Source organism: Musca domestica, unplaced genomic scaffold (genome assembly GCF_030504385.1).
Source record: "Musca domestica strain aabys unplaced genomic scaffold, Musca_domestica.polishedcontigs.V.1.1 3, whole genome shotgun sequence".
In the NCBI taxonomy this organism is placed as follows: Eukaryota; Metazoa; Arthropoda; class Insecta; order Diptera; family Muscidae; genus Musca; species Musca domestica.
Window position 1 is genome coordinate 9568570 of NW_026712299.1, and position 18863 is coordinate 9587432.

The following is an 18863-nucleotide window of genomic DNA, read 5'->3' on the forward strand; positions in this document are numbered from 1 at the left end:
AAAATTACAAAAAAAAAAAGAGTTAAGAATAGAAAATACAAAAAAACGTATATATAATATCGAAAATAGAATAAACTATTTTTTGTTGTTGTTGTTTTATATATATAAATATGTTTTCAATATTTTTCATCATATATATATTTATATAAAAAAACACATTACATATCACACCATATTGAGAATAAAAATGTTTGTTTGTTTTGTTTGTCTGTCTCATTGCTAATACTAAATATATGTAGGTATGTATGTATGTATGCATGTTGGTTTGTCTGTCTGTCTGTATGTAGTATAGGCCTACAGAAGTCGTTTACAGAAGAAATATATGTAAGTAACATTTCTTTTTCTCAGTATGACTGACTGACTGACTGACTGCCCGACTGGCTCTATGAAATTCTACGCGCGTTCGTACACACACACACTGAAAAAATCCTAAACCTAATACTATATCATGTGGTGTTCAACTAACTTCTAACTTCTGCTATTTTCTTAATGTTTTTTGCTTGATTTTTATCCGGGATTATATAGTTGGTTGATCTGCTCGCCAGCTCGCTCGATCGCATGCATGCACTACGTTACGTCTACGTTTAACGTATCATGTGTAACTTCCAACGCAGCACAAAATAGGCTATAATTCTCAAAGCAATAAATATGCCAATCAACGCCACAGCATCAATCCAATACTCTGCTTTGTCCATGGACATCTCCTCCAAGAATTTCTTCGGACTACGGAAGTGACAGTACATGGCATCACACTGCAGTTTGGCCCGATCCATGCCATAAATCGATACCATGGCTCCTAAAAAGAGGGGTTTTAATTAAATTTCCTCGAAAATAATATCTAGTAGATACTTACCCTCAAATCCATAGCGCACATAACTGACATAGGTCACCCACTGCAAATAGCCCGGTATTGTATCAAAGTTCACAAAGAAACCCGAAAACAATATGGTCGGTATAGTGGTAACAGGCCCCAGAAAAACACCAGCTTCTATATTCATGCCAGCACCAATGAGCAAACCCAACGATTGGGCCACCAGCGATGTCAGCACACATATTACCACAAACATTGTCACCCGCTGCGGTTCCATGGGCTGGGATGTTAGATAATACACTACGATGACATAAACGCTAGAGAAGATAATCTGCAAGATAAAGGAATGAAAAAAAAGAGAATTAATTAAGGCAAGTAAAAAAACAGTTAAGTTCGGCCGGGCCGAAATTTTTATACTCTACACCATTCTGAGGGAATTTGAAAATTTTCAAAAAAAAAAAAAAAAAAAAAAAAAAATACGCCGAAAAATACCGCTCAAATGAAAACCTTTATATGGAAGCTATACAAAGACGTAGTTCTACATTATTTTTATACCTTACATCATAAGGTGGTCAGGGTATTATGTCTTTGTGCATTTGTTTGTAACAGGCAAAAGGAAACGAGATAGACCCATATTTCCTTTTGATGATCTGCATAGAATCACTTTCTGAGTTGATTTATGCATGTCAGTCCGTCCGTCCGTTTGTGAACAAAATACAGGTCGCATTTATTATCCGATTGAGATGAAATTTTGCAAACAACATTTGTTTGGCCCAAGGACGAACCCTATTGAAATTGGAGATAATCGGTAAAAAATTAGATATAGCTCCCATATATATCTTCGTCCGATTTGCCTTTTATTGTGCACCAAACGTGTAATATCAGCCCGAATAGTATGGAATTTTGCACATACAACCAAATTAGGCCTGAAAATAAGTATGCCAAATTTTATCGAAATCGGTTCAGATATAGCTATAGTTCCCATATATATTGTTCATCCGATTTGTTATTTTTGTCCTCCGCAGCCGTAATATGCACTCTGTAACAACAATATTTGGGGAAATATATCAAATGCAGCTCAGAAATAATTTTGCTAAATTTTATCGAGATCGGTTCAGATTTGGATATAGCTCCCATATATAACTTCGTCCGATTTACCATTTATTGTGCACCAAACGTCTAATATTTGTCCAAATGGAATGGAATTTGGCACATACGACCGAATTTAGTCTAGAAGGTAGTATGCCAAATTTGGTGAAGATCGGTTCAGATATAGTTATAGCTCCCATATATATTGTTCATCCGATTTATTGTATTTGTTACCCACAGCCGTAATATGCACTCCGTAACAACGATATTCAGGGAAATATATCAAATACAACTCAGAAATATCTTTGCCAAATTTTATCAAGATCGGTTCAGATTTGGATATAGTTCCCATATATATTTTTATCCGATTTCAAATTAATTTCGCATCAAATGGGCAATACAATTCCGAATTTAAAAGATACAAATGCTTCGGCATATTTAGTCCTTTGAACTTTAAATTAGAATTATAATCATAGCGTGTATGATTGAATTCTCCCATAAAAACTTTTAATTATTAAGTGGAGCTCAACTAAATTAGCAAAGTGGTGTAGGGTATTATAAAATCGGCCCCGCCTGACTTTAGGACTTTCTTTACTGGTTTTTTTTTGTCATTGGTTCCGAACTTGAAATACGAAATTTGAAACAGTTCTGGTAAATAATGTCGCTAATATCATCAAAATACAGAATAAAAGGAGCTACGATTTTATGGCGGCTATAGAAGGTTCAGACAATTTTCTGTCTTAGGCTGTAGTATCCATTACGAACTTCATATACGAATTTTCAAACAATTCCGGTGAATAATGTCGCTAAAATCATCAAAATACCGAATATCGGGAGGAACCGTTATATGAGGCCTATATACTATGGTGAAGGGTATAAAAATAATACATATCTGAATAAAGGCTATTGGAGGTGTAAAGTTTTGGAAGTTTCAAGAATATTTGTAAAGGACTATAGGACGGACTTTTTAACGACGGATATATTAGGAATACTTGTTAAAATAACAAAATGTTTCAAAATTTTTGGATTTTTTTACAGATTGTCACAATTTTTGGATTTTTGAGAAGATTTTTCAAGGACAATTGATTTTTTAATTAGTTTCTAAAATGTGAAGATTTTAAGAATAATGGTTTGAGCACTTTGGGAGCTTCCATACTTCGAGGATTTCTTTAGGAATATTATTTCAATAACTATTTTAGCTTTAAAGAGTGAAGCTTTAGAAATATTTTGAAATGTGGATTTTTTATAAGAAAACCTAGGACGTGGATTTTAGGACCATGCTTAAGAACTACAAACATTTATATTTTAAAAAATATTATTTCAAAAATCAGCAGACCTACAAATTCAATTTTTTAAAATCCTTTTTAACCTATAAACTTGGATTTTTATTTTTAGGAATAATTTCCACAGACTAGACTGGACCTGGACTTAAAAAGGTCTATCTGAAGTATGAATTGTGGATTTTTCAAAATATTTTTTAAGGACTATCTTTTATATGACGCGTGGATTTTAAAAATATTTTTCTAGTCTGAGTTGGAATTTTTTAAAAGTATTTTATTTTAAAGAAAATTTGAATGTAGACAGGACTATCTAAAAAGTGAGTATTTTAACTTATTTTTAATGGCTACTGTAGGTCTGGAAGTGGACTTTTTAAGTCAATTTTTCAAGGACTGTACGAGCTATAAATTGTAGTTTTTTTTTTTTCTTGAATATATCTTTGTGTACTTTCAGAACCCTGAAACATGGATTTTGAAATTTATTTTTTAACGACTATCAGAGAAGGATTTCTAATGAATAACATTTTTAGAACTGTCCGAAATGTGGGCTCTTTTTCTGGGACAACGTGGATTTTTAAAAATATTTTGAAGGACTGTCTGAAATCTGAAGCGTTGCTGCAAACGTGGATTTTCTTAAAAAAGTTTAATTACTATTAGAGTCTGAAAAGTGGAACTTATAAGAATATTTTTCAATGGCTATCCGAGCTATGAAATGCAGATTTTCCACAACCCTGAACGTGATTTTTTAACAAGTTTTAGAACTCTGAAACATAGATTTTTTTCAAATATTTTTTAAGCATTATCTGAAATCAGCATTTTTGAAAATATTTATATACATGGATTTTTAAGACTATCAGAACTCTAAAACGTGAACTTTTTAACACATTTTGAAACGTCAACTTTGAGAAATATTTTTTAAGAACTATCAGAGCTCTGTAATTTTATTATTTATAGACATTTGAGGTAAATCGTGGATTTTAAAAAAGATTTTTCTAGAAGTATCAGAGTTCTGAAATGTTATTTTTTAAGATTTTTTAGGGATTATCAGAGTTAAAACTTGGACTTTTTAAAATATTTTTTTCAGAAACAACATAGCCTCAAAAAGAATAATTCTAGGTCTATCCGACTATTGAATAGTGAATTTTTAAGACTATTTTTAGAATATTTTCTAGGAATATTTTTGGGGACTAACTGAGTACTAAAACTCGGGCTTTGAAGAATATTTTTCAAGGACAATCAGAGCAATGATGCGTGTATTTCTTAAGAATAGTTGTGAAAGATTTAAGAGCTCGAAAACATTTTAATAATTTTTCAAAGCCTATAAAAGTTTTGAAACCCACGTTTTTTTTTTATCATTTTTCAAGGACTTTCACAGCTTGGGATTGATATTGAAAATATTTTTTGAGGGCCAGAAATATTAAAATAAGTGATTATTTTAAGTACAGTCGTCAAAGACTATATGAGCTATGAAGTGTGGTTTTTCAGAATATTATTAAGGAGCTGAGCTCTGATTTTTTTTAATATTTTCAAGGAAGAATTTAAGAATGGATTTCTTCAGACAAAAGATTATCTGAGTTTTAAAGAATATTCAAGAGGCTATAAAATCTCTGAAACTGAGATTTTTATGTTGCTCTGAGCTCTGAATTTTAATTTTTCAATGGTATTTTGTTATTGTGGTGGTCAGGCTTAATCCCATTATTGTTGTTTTTTAAATAAAAAAAGGGTTTGTTTAAGAATGGATTTCTTCAGAAAAAATATTATCTGAGTTTTAAAAAATATTCAAGAGGCTATAAAATATCTGAAACTGGGATTTTTACGTTGCTCAGAGCTCTGAATTTTAATTTTTCAATGGTATTTTGTTTTTGCAAAGTGTTTAGGCATAATTCCATTATTGTTGTTCTTAAAAAAACAACGTTTGTTTATTAGTGGAGAACGATTGTAATTTTTATCAGGGTTAAGGCAGGGGATACCTAGGTTTCAGAAAGAGGCACCAGTCTTTATCAGTTCCCTTGTTTTTTGTCTGGGGCATATTTACATGTTCTTTATCATACATTTCTTATGATTTCTTATGAAAGTCTATATTTTCCAAAACTCCTAGTGAATATTTGAGGCCAAAACTATTTTTTTTTAATCATTTGTTTAGAACTACGTACGTTATAATTCTGGAATTTTTAAGAGCATATCTGAGCTACAGAACATATATCAGAATTTTTAAGATTTTTTTTTGTGAAGACATATGTGAGTCTTTATTCGGAATTTTTTATAAAATGTGTTTCTGGAGACCTATGTGAGTTACAACCCTAAACATTTTTAAAACTAATCGGAGGTATAATCCAAAAATTTAAAGATTAGTTTTGAAGGCATATTGGAGCTTCAGTCTTAATTTTTTTACAGACATTGAAGTCCTAACTGAGTTAAAAACTTTTAATATTAAGGCTTTTTAGTAACCTATCTGAGCTGCAGTACTGAAATTTTTGGAGTATAATTGAGCCTCAATCTCAGGGGTATTGAAATAATGTGGAATGTATAACGAAATCCCTATTTTCGGATTTTTAAGGGCTATCTACGACACAATCCTTAAGGCCTATCTTAAGGCCTACAGGAATTTTAAGAGGATATTTCTAATCAAACATCTACAATTCTGAATTTTTGTCGATCAAATTTTTTTTAATTATTTTTAAATTTTTATTTCATTTATTTTTGAGATATGTATTTTTTGGATTTTAAAAAAATATTTTAAATGGTATCATAACTCAAGTTGATCCGAGTATTCTGAAACTATTTTAAGGTCATTTTCATAATTTCTTTTCTTACCTGAAATGGTAGATCAGCCATTGTTTTAGCAAAATAAAAAGCCTTAAGTGAATACCAATAATTTAAATGCTCTCGTACAAACACCGACATTTCTGTGGGGACTGCAAGAAAAACATGTAAAATTAATACAATTTCCAATTCAAATAACACACCCTCCTCTCTCTTCCCTCTTCACTTACATGTCAATATTGTGGGCATCATTGCTGTAAACATGGTAAATAGTGTGGTAAAAAATATACAACCAGCATTACTCATCACCTTGGAGGCCTCGTTGCCGACATCGTAATAGATCATGCCAATAATGGCACCAACAATAATGTGCGACGCCAGCCGCATATGGGTCAGCATGCGATCGCGCATAATTGTGACAAAGGAACGTTTGAGCAATATCCAAAATTGGGCCCAACCACTGGTGGGAAAGCCGGATTTGTTCGGCATAGCAATAACACTTTCGTGTGAGTCCAGCAGTGAGGTGGTACAGCCGGCACCGGAGTTACCATTGCCGCCACCACCACCACTACCGCCTCCCCCAGCACCATTGCCATTCGAGCCAGTCACATTGGTGGTGGCATTGGTACTCTGGCCACCCTTGGAACTGTAGCTACAACTATCTTCACCCGTGTGATCGCCACTATTGCGTGTTGGCATATTGTTGACCGAACAATCGGATTGCTGACTCTCTTGGGTTTCTAGTTTCGGTGGTTTCAGGATGCTCGATGAGTTCAGTTCCAATTCGGCCGCTGATGATGGTTCATCCAGTTTGGATTTTTCATCGGCCAACACTACAGTGGTGGTATTTGCAACAACGCCCGAATTGCCGACATTGGCCGCCGAGCCATTGCCCTTGGCAATGTCATTGGTAATGTCCTTGCTTATATCGAGGCCATAGTTCTTTTGGCTATACTTCTTGCAGACACCACTCTTGACCGCTGCCACCAGTTTCGGTACACACTCACCATATTCACCGCTGGCCACCTCGAGCACATAATCGGCCGGATTGTGATACGATGGACAATCATAGCCCAGAGAGGATAAAAATGGCACCAAAGCCCTCACCCGTCCCTCGTACATACACTGACCCTCGGCCAGCATATACAAATGATCGAATTTCTCAAACAGCCTGGCGGACGGTTGATGTATTGTACAAACAATGGTACGGCCACCGCGTGCCAGCGACTTCAACAGCGATATCAATTGGAAGCACGTCGAACTGTCCAGACCCGATGTGGGTTCGTCGAAAAACATAACGGGTGGATTATTCACCAACTCCAAGGCAATCGAGAGTCGTTTTCGTTGTCCTCCGGAGAGATTACAAGTCTTGGTATTGCTTGATTCGATTAGACCGATGGTTTCGAGAATTTCATCGACTACGACTTTTTTGGCAGCCAAATTCATGTTTTTGCCCAACTTCAGATTGGCCGAGACCATCATGGCCTCGCGCACCGACAAATTGGCAATGAGAACATCATCCTGCATAATGTAGCAGGAGAGCTTGCGGAAACGTCGCAGGTTACGCTCCTTGCCGTTGATAAGCACCGAGCCGCTCAGCTGGGATGTTCTGGAAAGAGAAAAAGAAAGACAGAGAGAAGTTGTGATTAGAATAGAGCAAAATAGGAGAGAGGTGTTGATACAGGAAAATATTGAGAGCTGTGATCTATAAAATTTAGACAACTTTCTGAAAAATTCCGAAAGGTAAATTTTTACGAATGTTTTTTAAGGACTTGAGCTCTGAGATGTGGATTTTTAAGAATATTTTTAGGGACTATCAGAGCTCTGAAACTTCCATTTAAAGAATTTTTAAGGACTATAAGGCCCCTGAAACGTGGAGTGTTAAATATTTTTTGAAGCAATATCAGATCTCGGAATCGTGGATATTTAAAGAATATTTTTTCAAGGACTATTAGAGCTCTGAAATGTCGATTTTTTAAAGAATATTTTTTCAAGGACTATCACATCTCGGAAACATGGATTTTTAAAGAATATTTTTTCAAGGACTATCAGACTTCGGAATCGTGGATTTTTAAAGAATATTTTTTCAAGGACTATCAGACATCGGAAACGTGGATTTTTAAAGAATATTTTTTTAAAAGACTATCATCTCGGAAACGTGGATTTTTTAAAGAACATTTTTTCAAGGACTATCAGACATCGGAATCGTGGATTTTTAAAGAATATTTTTTCATGGACTATCAGACAACGGAATCGTGGATTTTTAAAGAATATTTTTTCAAGGACTATCAGACATCGGAAACGTGGATTTTTAAAGAATATATTTTTAAAAGACTATCATCTCGGAAACGTGGATTTTTTAAAGAACATTTTTTCAAGGACTATCAGACATCGGAAACGAGGATTTTTAAAGAATATTTTTTCAAGGACTATCAGACATCGGAAATCGAATTTTTAAAGAATATTTTTTTAAGGACTATCAGACATCGGAAATCGAATTTTTAAAGAATATTTTTTTAAGGACTATCAGTCATCGGAAACGTGGATTTTTTAAAAAATATTTTTCAAGGATTATTAGAGCTCTGAAAATTGATTTTTAAAAATATTTTTCAAGGAATATCATAGCTTCGAAATTTAGTTTTTTAACCATATTTTCTAAGAACAATTAGAGCTCTGAAACGTGAATTTTGAGACTATTTTTCCAAGGACTTCTGAGCTCTATTGCGTAGATTTTTAAGAAAATCTAAATAATATTTTCTAAATAATATTTTTTCAAGGACTATCAGATTTTGGAAACGTGGATTTTTAAAGAATATTTTTTCATCGGAAACGTGGATTTTTTAAAGAATATTTTTTCATCGGAAACGTGGATTTTTTAAAGAATATTTTTTCATCGGAAACGTGGATTTTTTATAGAATATTTTTTCATCGGAAACGTGGATTTTTTAAAGAATATTTTTTCATCGGAAACGTGGATTTTTTAAAGAATATTTTTTCATCGGAAACGTGGATTTTTTAAAGAATATTTTTTCATCGGAAACGTGGATTTTTTAAAGAATATTTTTTCAAGGACAAAGCGCTGAATTCTGTTTTTCAATTTTTTTTCAAGGACCACCAGACCTCTCGAACGTGGATTTGTAGACAATTTTTTAAGGAAGAATTTAAAAAATAGGATCTCTGAAGCGTGAATATTTAGGGCTATTTTCCCAAAGACTATCGGGATTATCTAACTTCGTACAAACTTTGGAAACCTTAATATTATTTTTAGTGCACACATCCCATTATTTCTAGTACCACAGTACATTCCTTCGGAACCTACTCCATAGAGTGTCAACAATTCGAATAATCTTCACAGAAGTCAAAATATATTTGGCTGAGGGTATACATTTATTCGCAAAATCGTTTGATACTCTTTAACTTGTTCCAATGACATCTTGAGCTCAGGTTTTTTTATAAAAAAGTGACTCTCTTAAGTGCTTTAATCGACCTTCTTTAGCCATGTTTTGTTTTCCTTCCTAATTCAGTGAACTCTTATTCAAAATGTCTTCCTTGACATAAATTTAAAGCATCCGGAGAAAAAAAAAACACAAAACGGAATTTCTTTCCCTCTCCCATTAAATAACATATGTTTCGGATATTCATCCAACATCGCTGTCAGTTATATACGAAATTTATCCCCTCCAAAAAAAAAAAGAGCAAAAGCAGAGCAACGAATCGCAATCGCAAATCCATGCCAAAAGAGCCTTAATGAATAAGGAAATGCCACCAACAACAATCCAACCCAAAGTGGCAACAAAAACAATTTTTGCTGTCATTCGTCCATACATTCTCTCTGGAAAACCCTCGCAGCATTCATATATATACGTATGTATATACATATATACATTTTTTGTTATTATCCTGTTAAGAGGAAAATCTGCCGAAATGCCTTTCGTTCAATACGGGAAGTGACAGGAGAGTGCATGTGAGTGTGTGTGTTTGTACCCGAATGTACGAAATCTATAATTCAGACAAAACGGAAATTTCAAAGATAAAAATGAAAAGCATTTTGGCGTTTGAACCCATACAGACATACATATGTACATGTATACATACATACATGTATGCATATGTTGGAGGAATTATTTATTGAAAATGGGTCGTCCGAAGTCAAATGAAAAATATTGATTTTATATAAGTAACATATGGGAAGGTCTTATGGATTTCATGTTATAGGGATTATTGTAATGGAAATGATCATAATGGAAATTGGAATATATTGAAAAGGGTCCTGGTCAGTTAGCTATATATAAAAGAATAGAGATATAAATGACTGTCTGAACGATGATCAAGGACCTGAAGAAACGCCTGAAGCTAGAATCTTGAAATTTTGGCACAAGGGTCAGTCTTGGTGCGTAGGCGTAAGGCTGGGTTTCTGGAAATTCGTACTAAAAGGGTATGAAAAGTACTAAAACGTACTATAAATTGAATACTTTTTATTAGACAGATGTAATGAGCTAGAAATCGTAAGTTTTGAATGATATGGAGTGCAGGATATATGTTCCAAAGGGGGTTTGAACATTTGAACTTTAAGGTTACAAAAAGTACTAAAATGGTACTAAACATCTAAAATTGTACCATTTGCTTTTATGTAAATGGAGAGAGCTAAAAGCTTGAAATTTGGTATGAGAATCAAGGCTGAAGGTGGTTTTGGAAATGTGTACTAAGTGTGCAAACTGTACGAAAAGGTACTAACTTTGGAACAGGGTAAACAGATAAAGCTGAAATTTTTAAATTTTGTATTGGGGTGGTAGGTTTATGATAAACAGGTGGTTTTTTAAATGTGTACTATAAGTTCACAAAAAGTACTAAATTGTACTATATTTAGTATAATTTGGTTTAGGGTGAAAAAATAGTGCTTGAAATCCAAAATTTAATATTGGGATCGCTGTTCAGGTGTAGTCTGGACATGTGGAGGTGGTATCGAAAATCTGTACCAAAAATATTAAATGGTTCTATATTTGGTTTGGGTGAGGGCATATAAATACAATTCTGAAATTTGATACTTAGTGGTGGTTTGACATTAGTTGTGGTTTGAAAATGTGTCCTATATTTGTACGAAAAGTACTAAATGGTACTAAATTTGGAATTGGGTTAAGGGATAGTGCTGGAATCCTTAAAATAGATATTGAGGTGTCTGCTGTTCTCTGGAATTGAGATATGGAGGTCCTTTTGCAAATGCGTACTATAATTGTATGGAAAGTACTGAATGGTACTATATTTGGTATTGGATGAAGGGATAGAGATACAATTCTGAAATGTGATATTTAAATTACCGATGGTATCTTCGTTTAATTTGATTTGGTGGTGGTTTAGAAATGCGTCCTACGAAAAGTACTAAATTTGGTATTTGGCGAAGTGATAGAGCTGAAAACGTAAAAGTTGGTTTGGTGTCTTTTATTAAGGTATCGAACGGTTTTACAAAGGAGTACTAAAATTATATGAAAAGTAGAAAACGTTACTAAATTTCATATTAAGTAAATGTCAGGAGCTGGAATCCTGAAAATTGATATTGAGGTCTCCGTTTGTATCTAGGATTCAGATATTGCGTACTAAAATTGTTCGAAATGTACTAAATGGTACTAATTTTGGTGCCCGGGATGGAGGGATGTAGATAGTTTTGGAGAGGCGTACTAAATGTTACTTAATTTGATATTGGCTGAAAGGGTGGAGCTGAAATCCTATATTTGATATGTCACTGTTACTGTTTGTATTGAGAGAAGGATGTGTTTTGGAAATGACGAAATGGAAAAAATACGAAAAATGCAAAATGCCACAAATCGTGCTGTTGGGTAAGATATGTTATTCTGAAATTAGGTATCGACGTCACTGTTGGTTTCTTGGGTTTACATATAGACACGTTGAAATACTTTTGGTCAAAAAAATATGATGTGGATCCATTTTGCAATGGTTTTACTAATATCCTCCTCGGTAAATTTCAAAATGTAATATTTTGTAGACATTTTTGGGTTAGAAAGTAAACATTTTCCTATTAATCTATCCAAAAAAAAGAGAGGAAAAACTTGACTAATACAGGGTGAGATAAAAAAACGGCAGCAATGTCAAACGCCATAATTTTTAATATTTTTTTTAAATTTTATTGAATGAAAGCAAAAAATGTCGGAAATATCATCAAATTTTAGAATAAGTATAGATTTGTTCGAATTGGTCACCTTTGGCACGAATTATGCCCCTCAAACGGCCAATGAAACCGTCTTCGGTATTTTGGCCCATCCCCGGCGAAGCGCTTGCTTGAAGTGATCGACACTTTGATATTTTTTAAGTGCCAACCTTGCTTTCCAAAATACTCCAGACACAATACTCCAACGGATTGGTATCCGGAGATTTTGGTGGCCATTGTGCGCTGAAATGAAGCGAGGAACCTCATTTTATAACCATTCTTGGGTAGCGCGTGCTGAGTGCGATGGTGTTGAGTCCTGTTGGAATGTCCAAGACCTGCGTCCAAAATGTTTGCGTGCCCAAGGCTTTAATACACCCTTCAGAATATTTTCGCGATAATATTCGGAATTTATTCTGATGCCACCGTTGATTAATATGAGCGGAGACCGACCATCGGCTGTTATGGCGGCACACATCATCACCATGGCCGGCGCTTGAGTTCTGGTGGCCAACCGAAGGTGCACATTTTCACCTGACCTCTTTGGCAAGTAAACACGATCATTTAGTTTGTTTACAAACTGCTGGACAACGAATGTTTTCTTATCGGAGAAAACCAAATTCGGCAGTTCACCACTTTCGGCCAAGCGAAGCAACTGATTAGCTCTTTTGAGTCAATTTTCTTTCTGTTGCGGTGTAAGTTCTTGCACTTTTTGGAATTTCAATACCTTTACCCGGAGCTCATATTTCAATATTTGCCGAATGGAATATTGCGATATGTTCAGCTCACGAGCCATTTTTCGGTCACTGCGACGAGGGTTTCGATCAAGTCGCTTCTTTACTTTTCGAACCATTTCTGCTGATGTTGCTGTTTCTTCCGTCCACTTCCTTGACGTCGGGCTATGCTACTAGTATCACGGTAACGAGCGATGGCACGAGACACAAAAGATTTATTCACATTTAAATGCTGGAGTGCTCTAACGATAGCAACTTGTGGTTTTCCAGCCAAATATAAAGAAATCTCACTATTAGGCTTGAATTCCATTACGAATAACTTTTTTCTGGAAAATTCTCACCAAAATGCTTTTGTATTCTTCTAAACAGTATAATGAGCTGTCACTTGGTTGTAGTTTTTTCATCTCGCCCTGTATATTTCACGACAAGCTTTGAAATATGACAGATGACTTTGGATTACAGCTTCAATCAAAATACTATATCCAAAAAATCAATGCATTCAAAGGACATTTCTTCCGAAAATTTCAAAAAATATGGAGGAGGAAGATCCCTTTTCCCACACTATTTAGGCTACTTTGTAATGTACATTTTTAAACCGACGATACACGTGTCTCCTTTTTTTAGCACTACTTTTATAATCTGCTGGATTTTCCTTGTGATTATTGAAAAATATTGAGATTTGTTATCATTAAAAAAACTTCTCTAAAATGATATCCTTGAATCCTTGATTAATAAGGCATTTAATATTAAGGGAACTGATAAACTTAAATTTTCCCAAAAAGTTTAAGTAGGAACCACTTAAAATCCCCCTCTCCTCCTGTCACGAACACAAAATAGAAACTTCAAGTCCAAAAAAAGAAAGATTAACAGAAATGTCACATTCAACGACATTGTCTCCAATTATTCGTCCCCCCACTTTTAATTAACATTGTCAGATTATCCATCTAACTAAGTTTGTACGTGTGTGTGTGTTATTCGAATTTCTCTCCTACTATGGAAGGACACTTGTCCTTCTTTTTTTGCTCCCTTTCTTGCCTGCTTTCATTCGCTCTTTCATTCATTCATTATATTTGTAGTTATATATATATATATATATATATATATTGCCACTTACTTATATCCTGCTAAAATATTCATCAGCGTACTTTTGCCAGCACCCGAAGGTCCCATTATTGCCGTCAGCTCACCATTGCGAAATTTGCCCGAAACACCTTTTAATATTGTCTTAAAGCCGCGCCGTCGTCCCTCCGATACAGAATATGAGATTTCTGTGAATTCAATATCGACCGGTGGCCTCTGGGGCAGATGGGTTAGGGAGACGGTGCCCTTTTTCTGGCCATTGGGGCTGCAGCTGTTTTGAATTTTTGGCGCCAATATATGATTGCCGGATATAACGCCATTGCAGAGATTATTTTGTGAGCTGCAAGAAAATAAGGGAAGAGAAGAAAAAAACAAAAATGTTAATAAAGTAGTCATAGCAGCAAATTGTGATGAAACAAGGGGGAGGGGGGGAGCTAATGTATGTATAATATGAAAATAAATACTAAAAGATTATTTGTTTTTTTTTTAATATTGGGTATGATTTTCATGGGGAGAAAGAGAGGAATTGTAAGGATGGATAATGGCATAAAAATAAGTAAAATGTAAATATTTATCCCTTTTATATGAAATGTTATTAAAAATAGGTTTAAGGTTGATTAGGGGGCTGGTAAAGAGTATTTTTTAAATAAAATGCCTTTAAATATGTTTTTTATAAATATGACTTCTATCTATAGAGTTTCGTTCTATAGAATTTCTTATAAATGGTTTTCCATCTGTAGAACCTTATTCGAAGTCGTCTATATAACTTCATGTGACGCTTGGAATATTCTTCCCTGGGTACAATATTTCACGTTTTTACACAGCACAAAGTGTCATGCCTGAAAGTTCTGAGCTGTAGGTAATAAACTATTATTTTTTTTTCTCAAATACTCCAAATTACTTTCGACTTTGATGCTTAGTCTAGTTGTCTCAGAATTTTATGGATTTTTATTAAAAAAAAAATTACATTTGCTGACCTCGACATAATTAACATAGAGTTAGGTTATGATATTAAACAAGTTAAAAAAGCAGTAATTTCGGCCGGGCCGAACTTTGAATACCTTCAACCATTTGGAACGAATTTGGTTTCAGAAAATAAAATCCTTAAAAAAATCTGTTAAAATTTTAAAAATACCGAATATAGCCGTTATATTGGGGTCTATACGACGTGGACCTACATAGGCCATATTCGAATTCGAAACTTGAAATAAACGGCTAAACGGAAATAAATGCAGCTAAAATCATCAAAATATCGTATATAGGGATGTACCGTTATACCGGAGCTGTTCGAAGACCTGGACAAGCGTAGATAATTTCCTGTTACTGGCTGTAACATCCATTACGGACTTCAAATACGACATCTCAAACAATTTCGGGGGTATTGTGCCTAAACTCGTCAAAATACCGAATATAGGAAGGTACTGATATGTGGGGCCTATACGAAGACCTGGACCTGCATAGGCAATTTTCTGTCACAGACTGCAGTTCCCACTACAAACTCTAAATACGTAATTTGAAACAATTCTGGTAAATAATGTCGCTAAAATCATTAAAATACCGAATATCGGGAGTTACCGCTATATGGGGGCTATATGAAAACGTGGACCTACGAACTTAGCCTGCCTACTGGAAAAATAAACATGTGTGCAAAATTTTAGCCTTCTATCCCAATTCGTTCGAAAGGTAGCCTGATTACAACGGACAGACAGACGGGCATCGCTAAATCGCCGTAGAATTCTACGCTGATCAAGAATATTTATTCTTTGTTGGGTCTGATATGAGTATTTCGAAGAGTTACAAACGGAATGACAAAGTTATACCCCCCTCCATAATATGGTGGAGGGTATAAAAATACATTAATAGTTTATGATGAGTTTAAAAGTTATTCCTTCACCATCGGATAAAGGATATATTTGAGTATTCCAATTATTCTCAATTTTTGTAGCTGAGGAAAATTTTTAGTCTATTTTTCTATGGCTCTTTGTCCGTCAGCCTGGGTGGAAGACTTTCTTATAAAAAATCTAACAAAGTTCAACTTTATAACTTTGCCCGCATTTTTCAACAAAATTGGCACCACGGGATTTGTGAAGACCTCTGGTGTATGCAAGAGGTTTGGAATATCCGTACCATCGATTACAAAGTATTTTTAAAGTCGTAGCCACAATTTACTTAAACTATTTTCCAATAGATTTGATTATAACTTATGTCTCTTTAATAGTGGCACTTATAAGAAGCTCGTCTGGGTTAAAATGCTTCCCATCAATTTAAATTCGTTTTTACTTGCAACCAGTAAGAAAAAGCCAAAAGTCGGACGGGGCAGACTATATGATATCCCACACCACTATTCATATTTAGTAGATCTCCCGTAACACAAGAATTTATTTGAAGTACCTCAAACCACCTATTAGAGCAGTTATAGTTTGTTTTCAGAGGGAACTAATATATGGGAGGCCATCCATATATTAGGGGGCAATCCAATTCTGAATCGATTTTTATTAAATTTGACGGAGACATTTTAATCTTTTATACCAACTAACATTGCTATAGAGTGCATGATATCACTTCGAGAAGGAATTATATTAACAACCAGTAAAGAAAGTCTTAAAGTCAGGCGGGGCCGACTTTATGATACCTTACACCAATTTGCTAATTTAGTAGAGCTGCGCATAACAATTAAAAGTTTTTTATGGGAGAATTCAATCATACACGCTATGATTATAATTTAAAGTTCAAAGAACTAAATATGCCGAAGCATTTGTATCTTTTAAATTCGGACTTGTATTGCACATTTGGTGCACAAATAATTTGAAATCGGATATAAAAATATATATGGGAGCTACATCCAAATCGGAACCGATCTCGATAAAATTTGGAAAAGATATTTCTGAGCTGTATTTGATATATTTCCCTGAATATCGTTGTTACGGAGTGCATGTTACGGCTGTGGGTAACAAATATGACAAATCGGATGAACAGTATATATGGGAGCTATAGCTATATCTGAACCGATCTTCACCAAATTTGACATACTAGCTTCTAGACTCAATTCGGTCGTAAGTGCCAAATTTCATCCAATTTGGGCAAATATTAGACGTTTGGTGTACAATCAAAGGTAAATCGGACGATATTATATATGGGAGCTATATCCAAATCTGAACCGATCTCGATAAAATTTAGCAAATGTATTTCTGAGCTGTATTTGATATATTTCCCCAAATATTGTCGCTACAGAGTGCATATTACGGCTGCGGAGAACAAAAATAACAAATCGGATGAACAATATATATGGGAGCTATAGCTATATCTGAACCGATTTCGATCAAATTTGGCATACTTATTTTGGCATACAAAATTCCATACTATTCGGACTGATATTACACGTTTGGTGCACAATAAAAAGCAAATCGGACGAAGATATATATGGGAGCTATATCTAAATTTTGACCGATTATCTCCAATTTCAATAGGGTTTCTCCTTGGGCCAAATAATTGATTTGTGCAAAATTTCATCTGGATAGGGCAATAAATGCGAACTGCACTTTGTTTACAAAAATACATGGACAGAAGGACGGACGGACAGACATGCATAAATCGACTCAGAATGTGATTCTATGCAGATCATCAAAAGGAACTATGGGTCTATCTCGTTTCCTTTTGCCTGTTACAAACAAATGCACAAAGACATAATACCCTGACCACCTTGTGGTGTAGGGTATAAATATAAAAATATATATCGGAACCGAGTTCCACAAAATGAATAAGAACGTCCCGAAATTCACTCCATTTGGTTTGATATTAGCCATTATTTGCACAATAAACTTAAAATTGGAATATCGGAGCTATATCCAAATCTTAGCCGATCTCGATAAAATTTGGCAAAGGTATCATGTAGTCGAATGCATATAACGAATGTGGAGGGCTTAAGCAACAAATCGGATGACACATATGTATATGAGCTATAGCTATATCGGAACCGATTTTCTCCGAATTCAATGTACTTGCATCTAGACTGAATTCCGTCGGATGTGCAATAATTCAGTCCATTTGGGATGACATTAGCCATTTGGTGCACATTTAACCCGAAATCGTTTGAAGGTATATATGGGAGCCATATCCACATCTCAACCGATCTGTATAAATTTTAACGGATATATTTTTAAACAGTAACTGATGTCCGGTACCAAATATCATTCTTTTGGAGTGCATACTACGCAAGTGAGCGACTTAAAACCCCAAATCCGATGAAACATATATATGGGAGCTATAGCTATATCTGAACCGATTTTCATTAAATTTAATGTACTTGCTTATAGACGTAGGATGTACCAAAATTCAGGTCACTTGCAATTCTATTGGCCATTTGATGCCCAATTAAGCCGAAATCGGTTGAAGATATAAATGGGAGCCATATCCAAATCTGAACTGATCTTGAGAAATTTTGATACACTTATTTCAGAGCTGTATCTGATATCTGCTACCAAATATCATTCTACTGGAGTGCATATTACGCATGTGGGCGACTTAAAACCCCAAATCGGATGAAACATATACATGGGAGCTATAGCTATATCTGAACCTATTTTCAAATTTGATTTACTTGCTTCTAGACTGAATTCGTTGGGATCTACCAAAATACAGGTCATTTGGACTTACATTAGCCATTTAATGCACAATTCACCTGAAATCGGTTGAAAATATATGTGGGAGCTATATGTAAATCTGGTCCGCATCACCAATTTCAATAGGTCTCGTCCTTGGGCCGAGCAAATATTGTTTGGAAATTTTCAACTCAATCGGATTGTAAATGCGACCTGCATTTTGTTCACAAGAATGCATGGACGGACGGACTGACATGCAAAAATTGACTCAGAAAATGTTTCTATGAAGTGGTTCCATCTTCAGTGCATATCTTGTAGAAATAATGGGACGTGTTAAATATGAAGAGAACAGGA

General features: G+C 34.7%; 1 protein-coding gene across 3 annotated transcripts in view; it reads right to left on the reverse strand.

Annotated features, from left to right (window-relative positions):
* Nucleotides 1-369: 369 nt before the first annotated feature.
* The window catches only part of LOC101897386 (ATP-binding cassette sub-family G member 1), a 181363-nt gene continuing 162869 nt past the window's right edge, over nt 370-18863 (reverse strand). For all 3 annotated transcript variants that reach the window (XM_020039411.2, XM_005176165.2, XM_011297034.3), the window contains 5 exons: nt 13946-14251; nt 6171-7549; nt 5992-6092; nt 854-1142; nt 370-796 (listed from right to left, as the gene is read on the reverse strand). In XM_020039411.2, the coding sequence (XP_019894970.1) occupies nt 585-796; nt 854-1142; nt 5992-6092; nt 6171-7549; nt 13946-14251 (2287 nt within the window). In that variant the 3' untranslated portion in view covers nt 370-584. The remainder of the gene's footprint in view (nt 797-853; nt 1143-5991; nt 6093-6170; nt 7550-13945; nt 14252-18863) is intronic.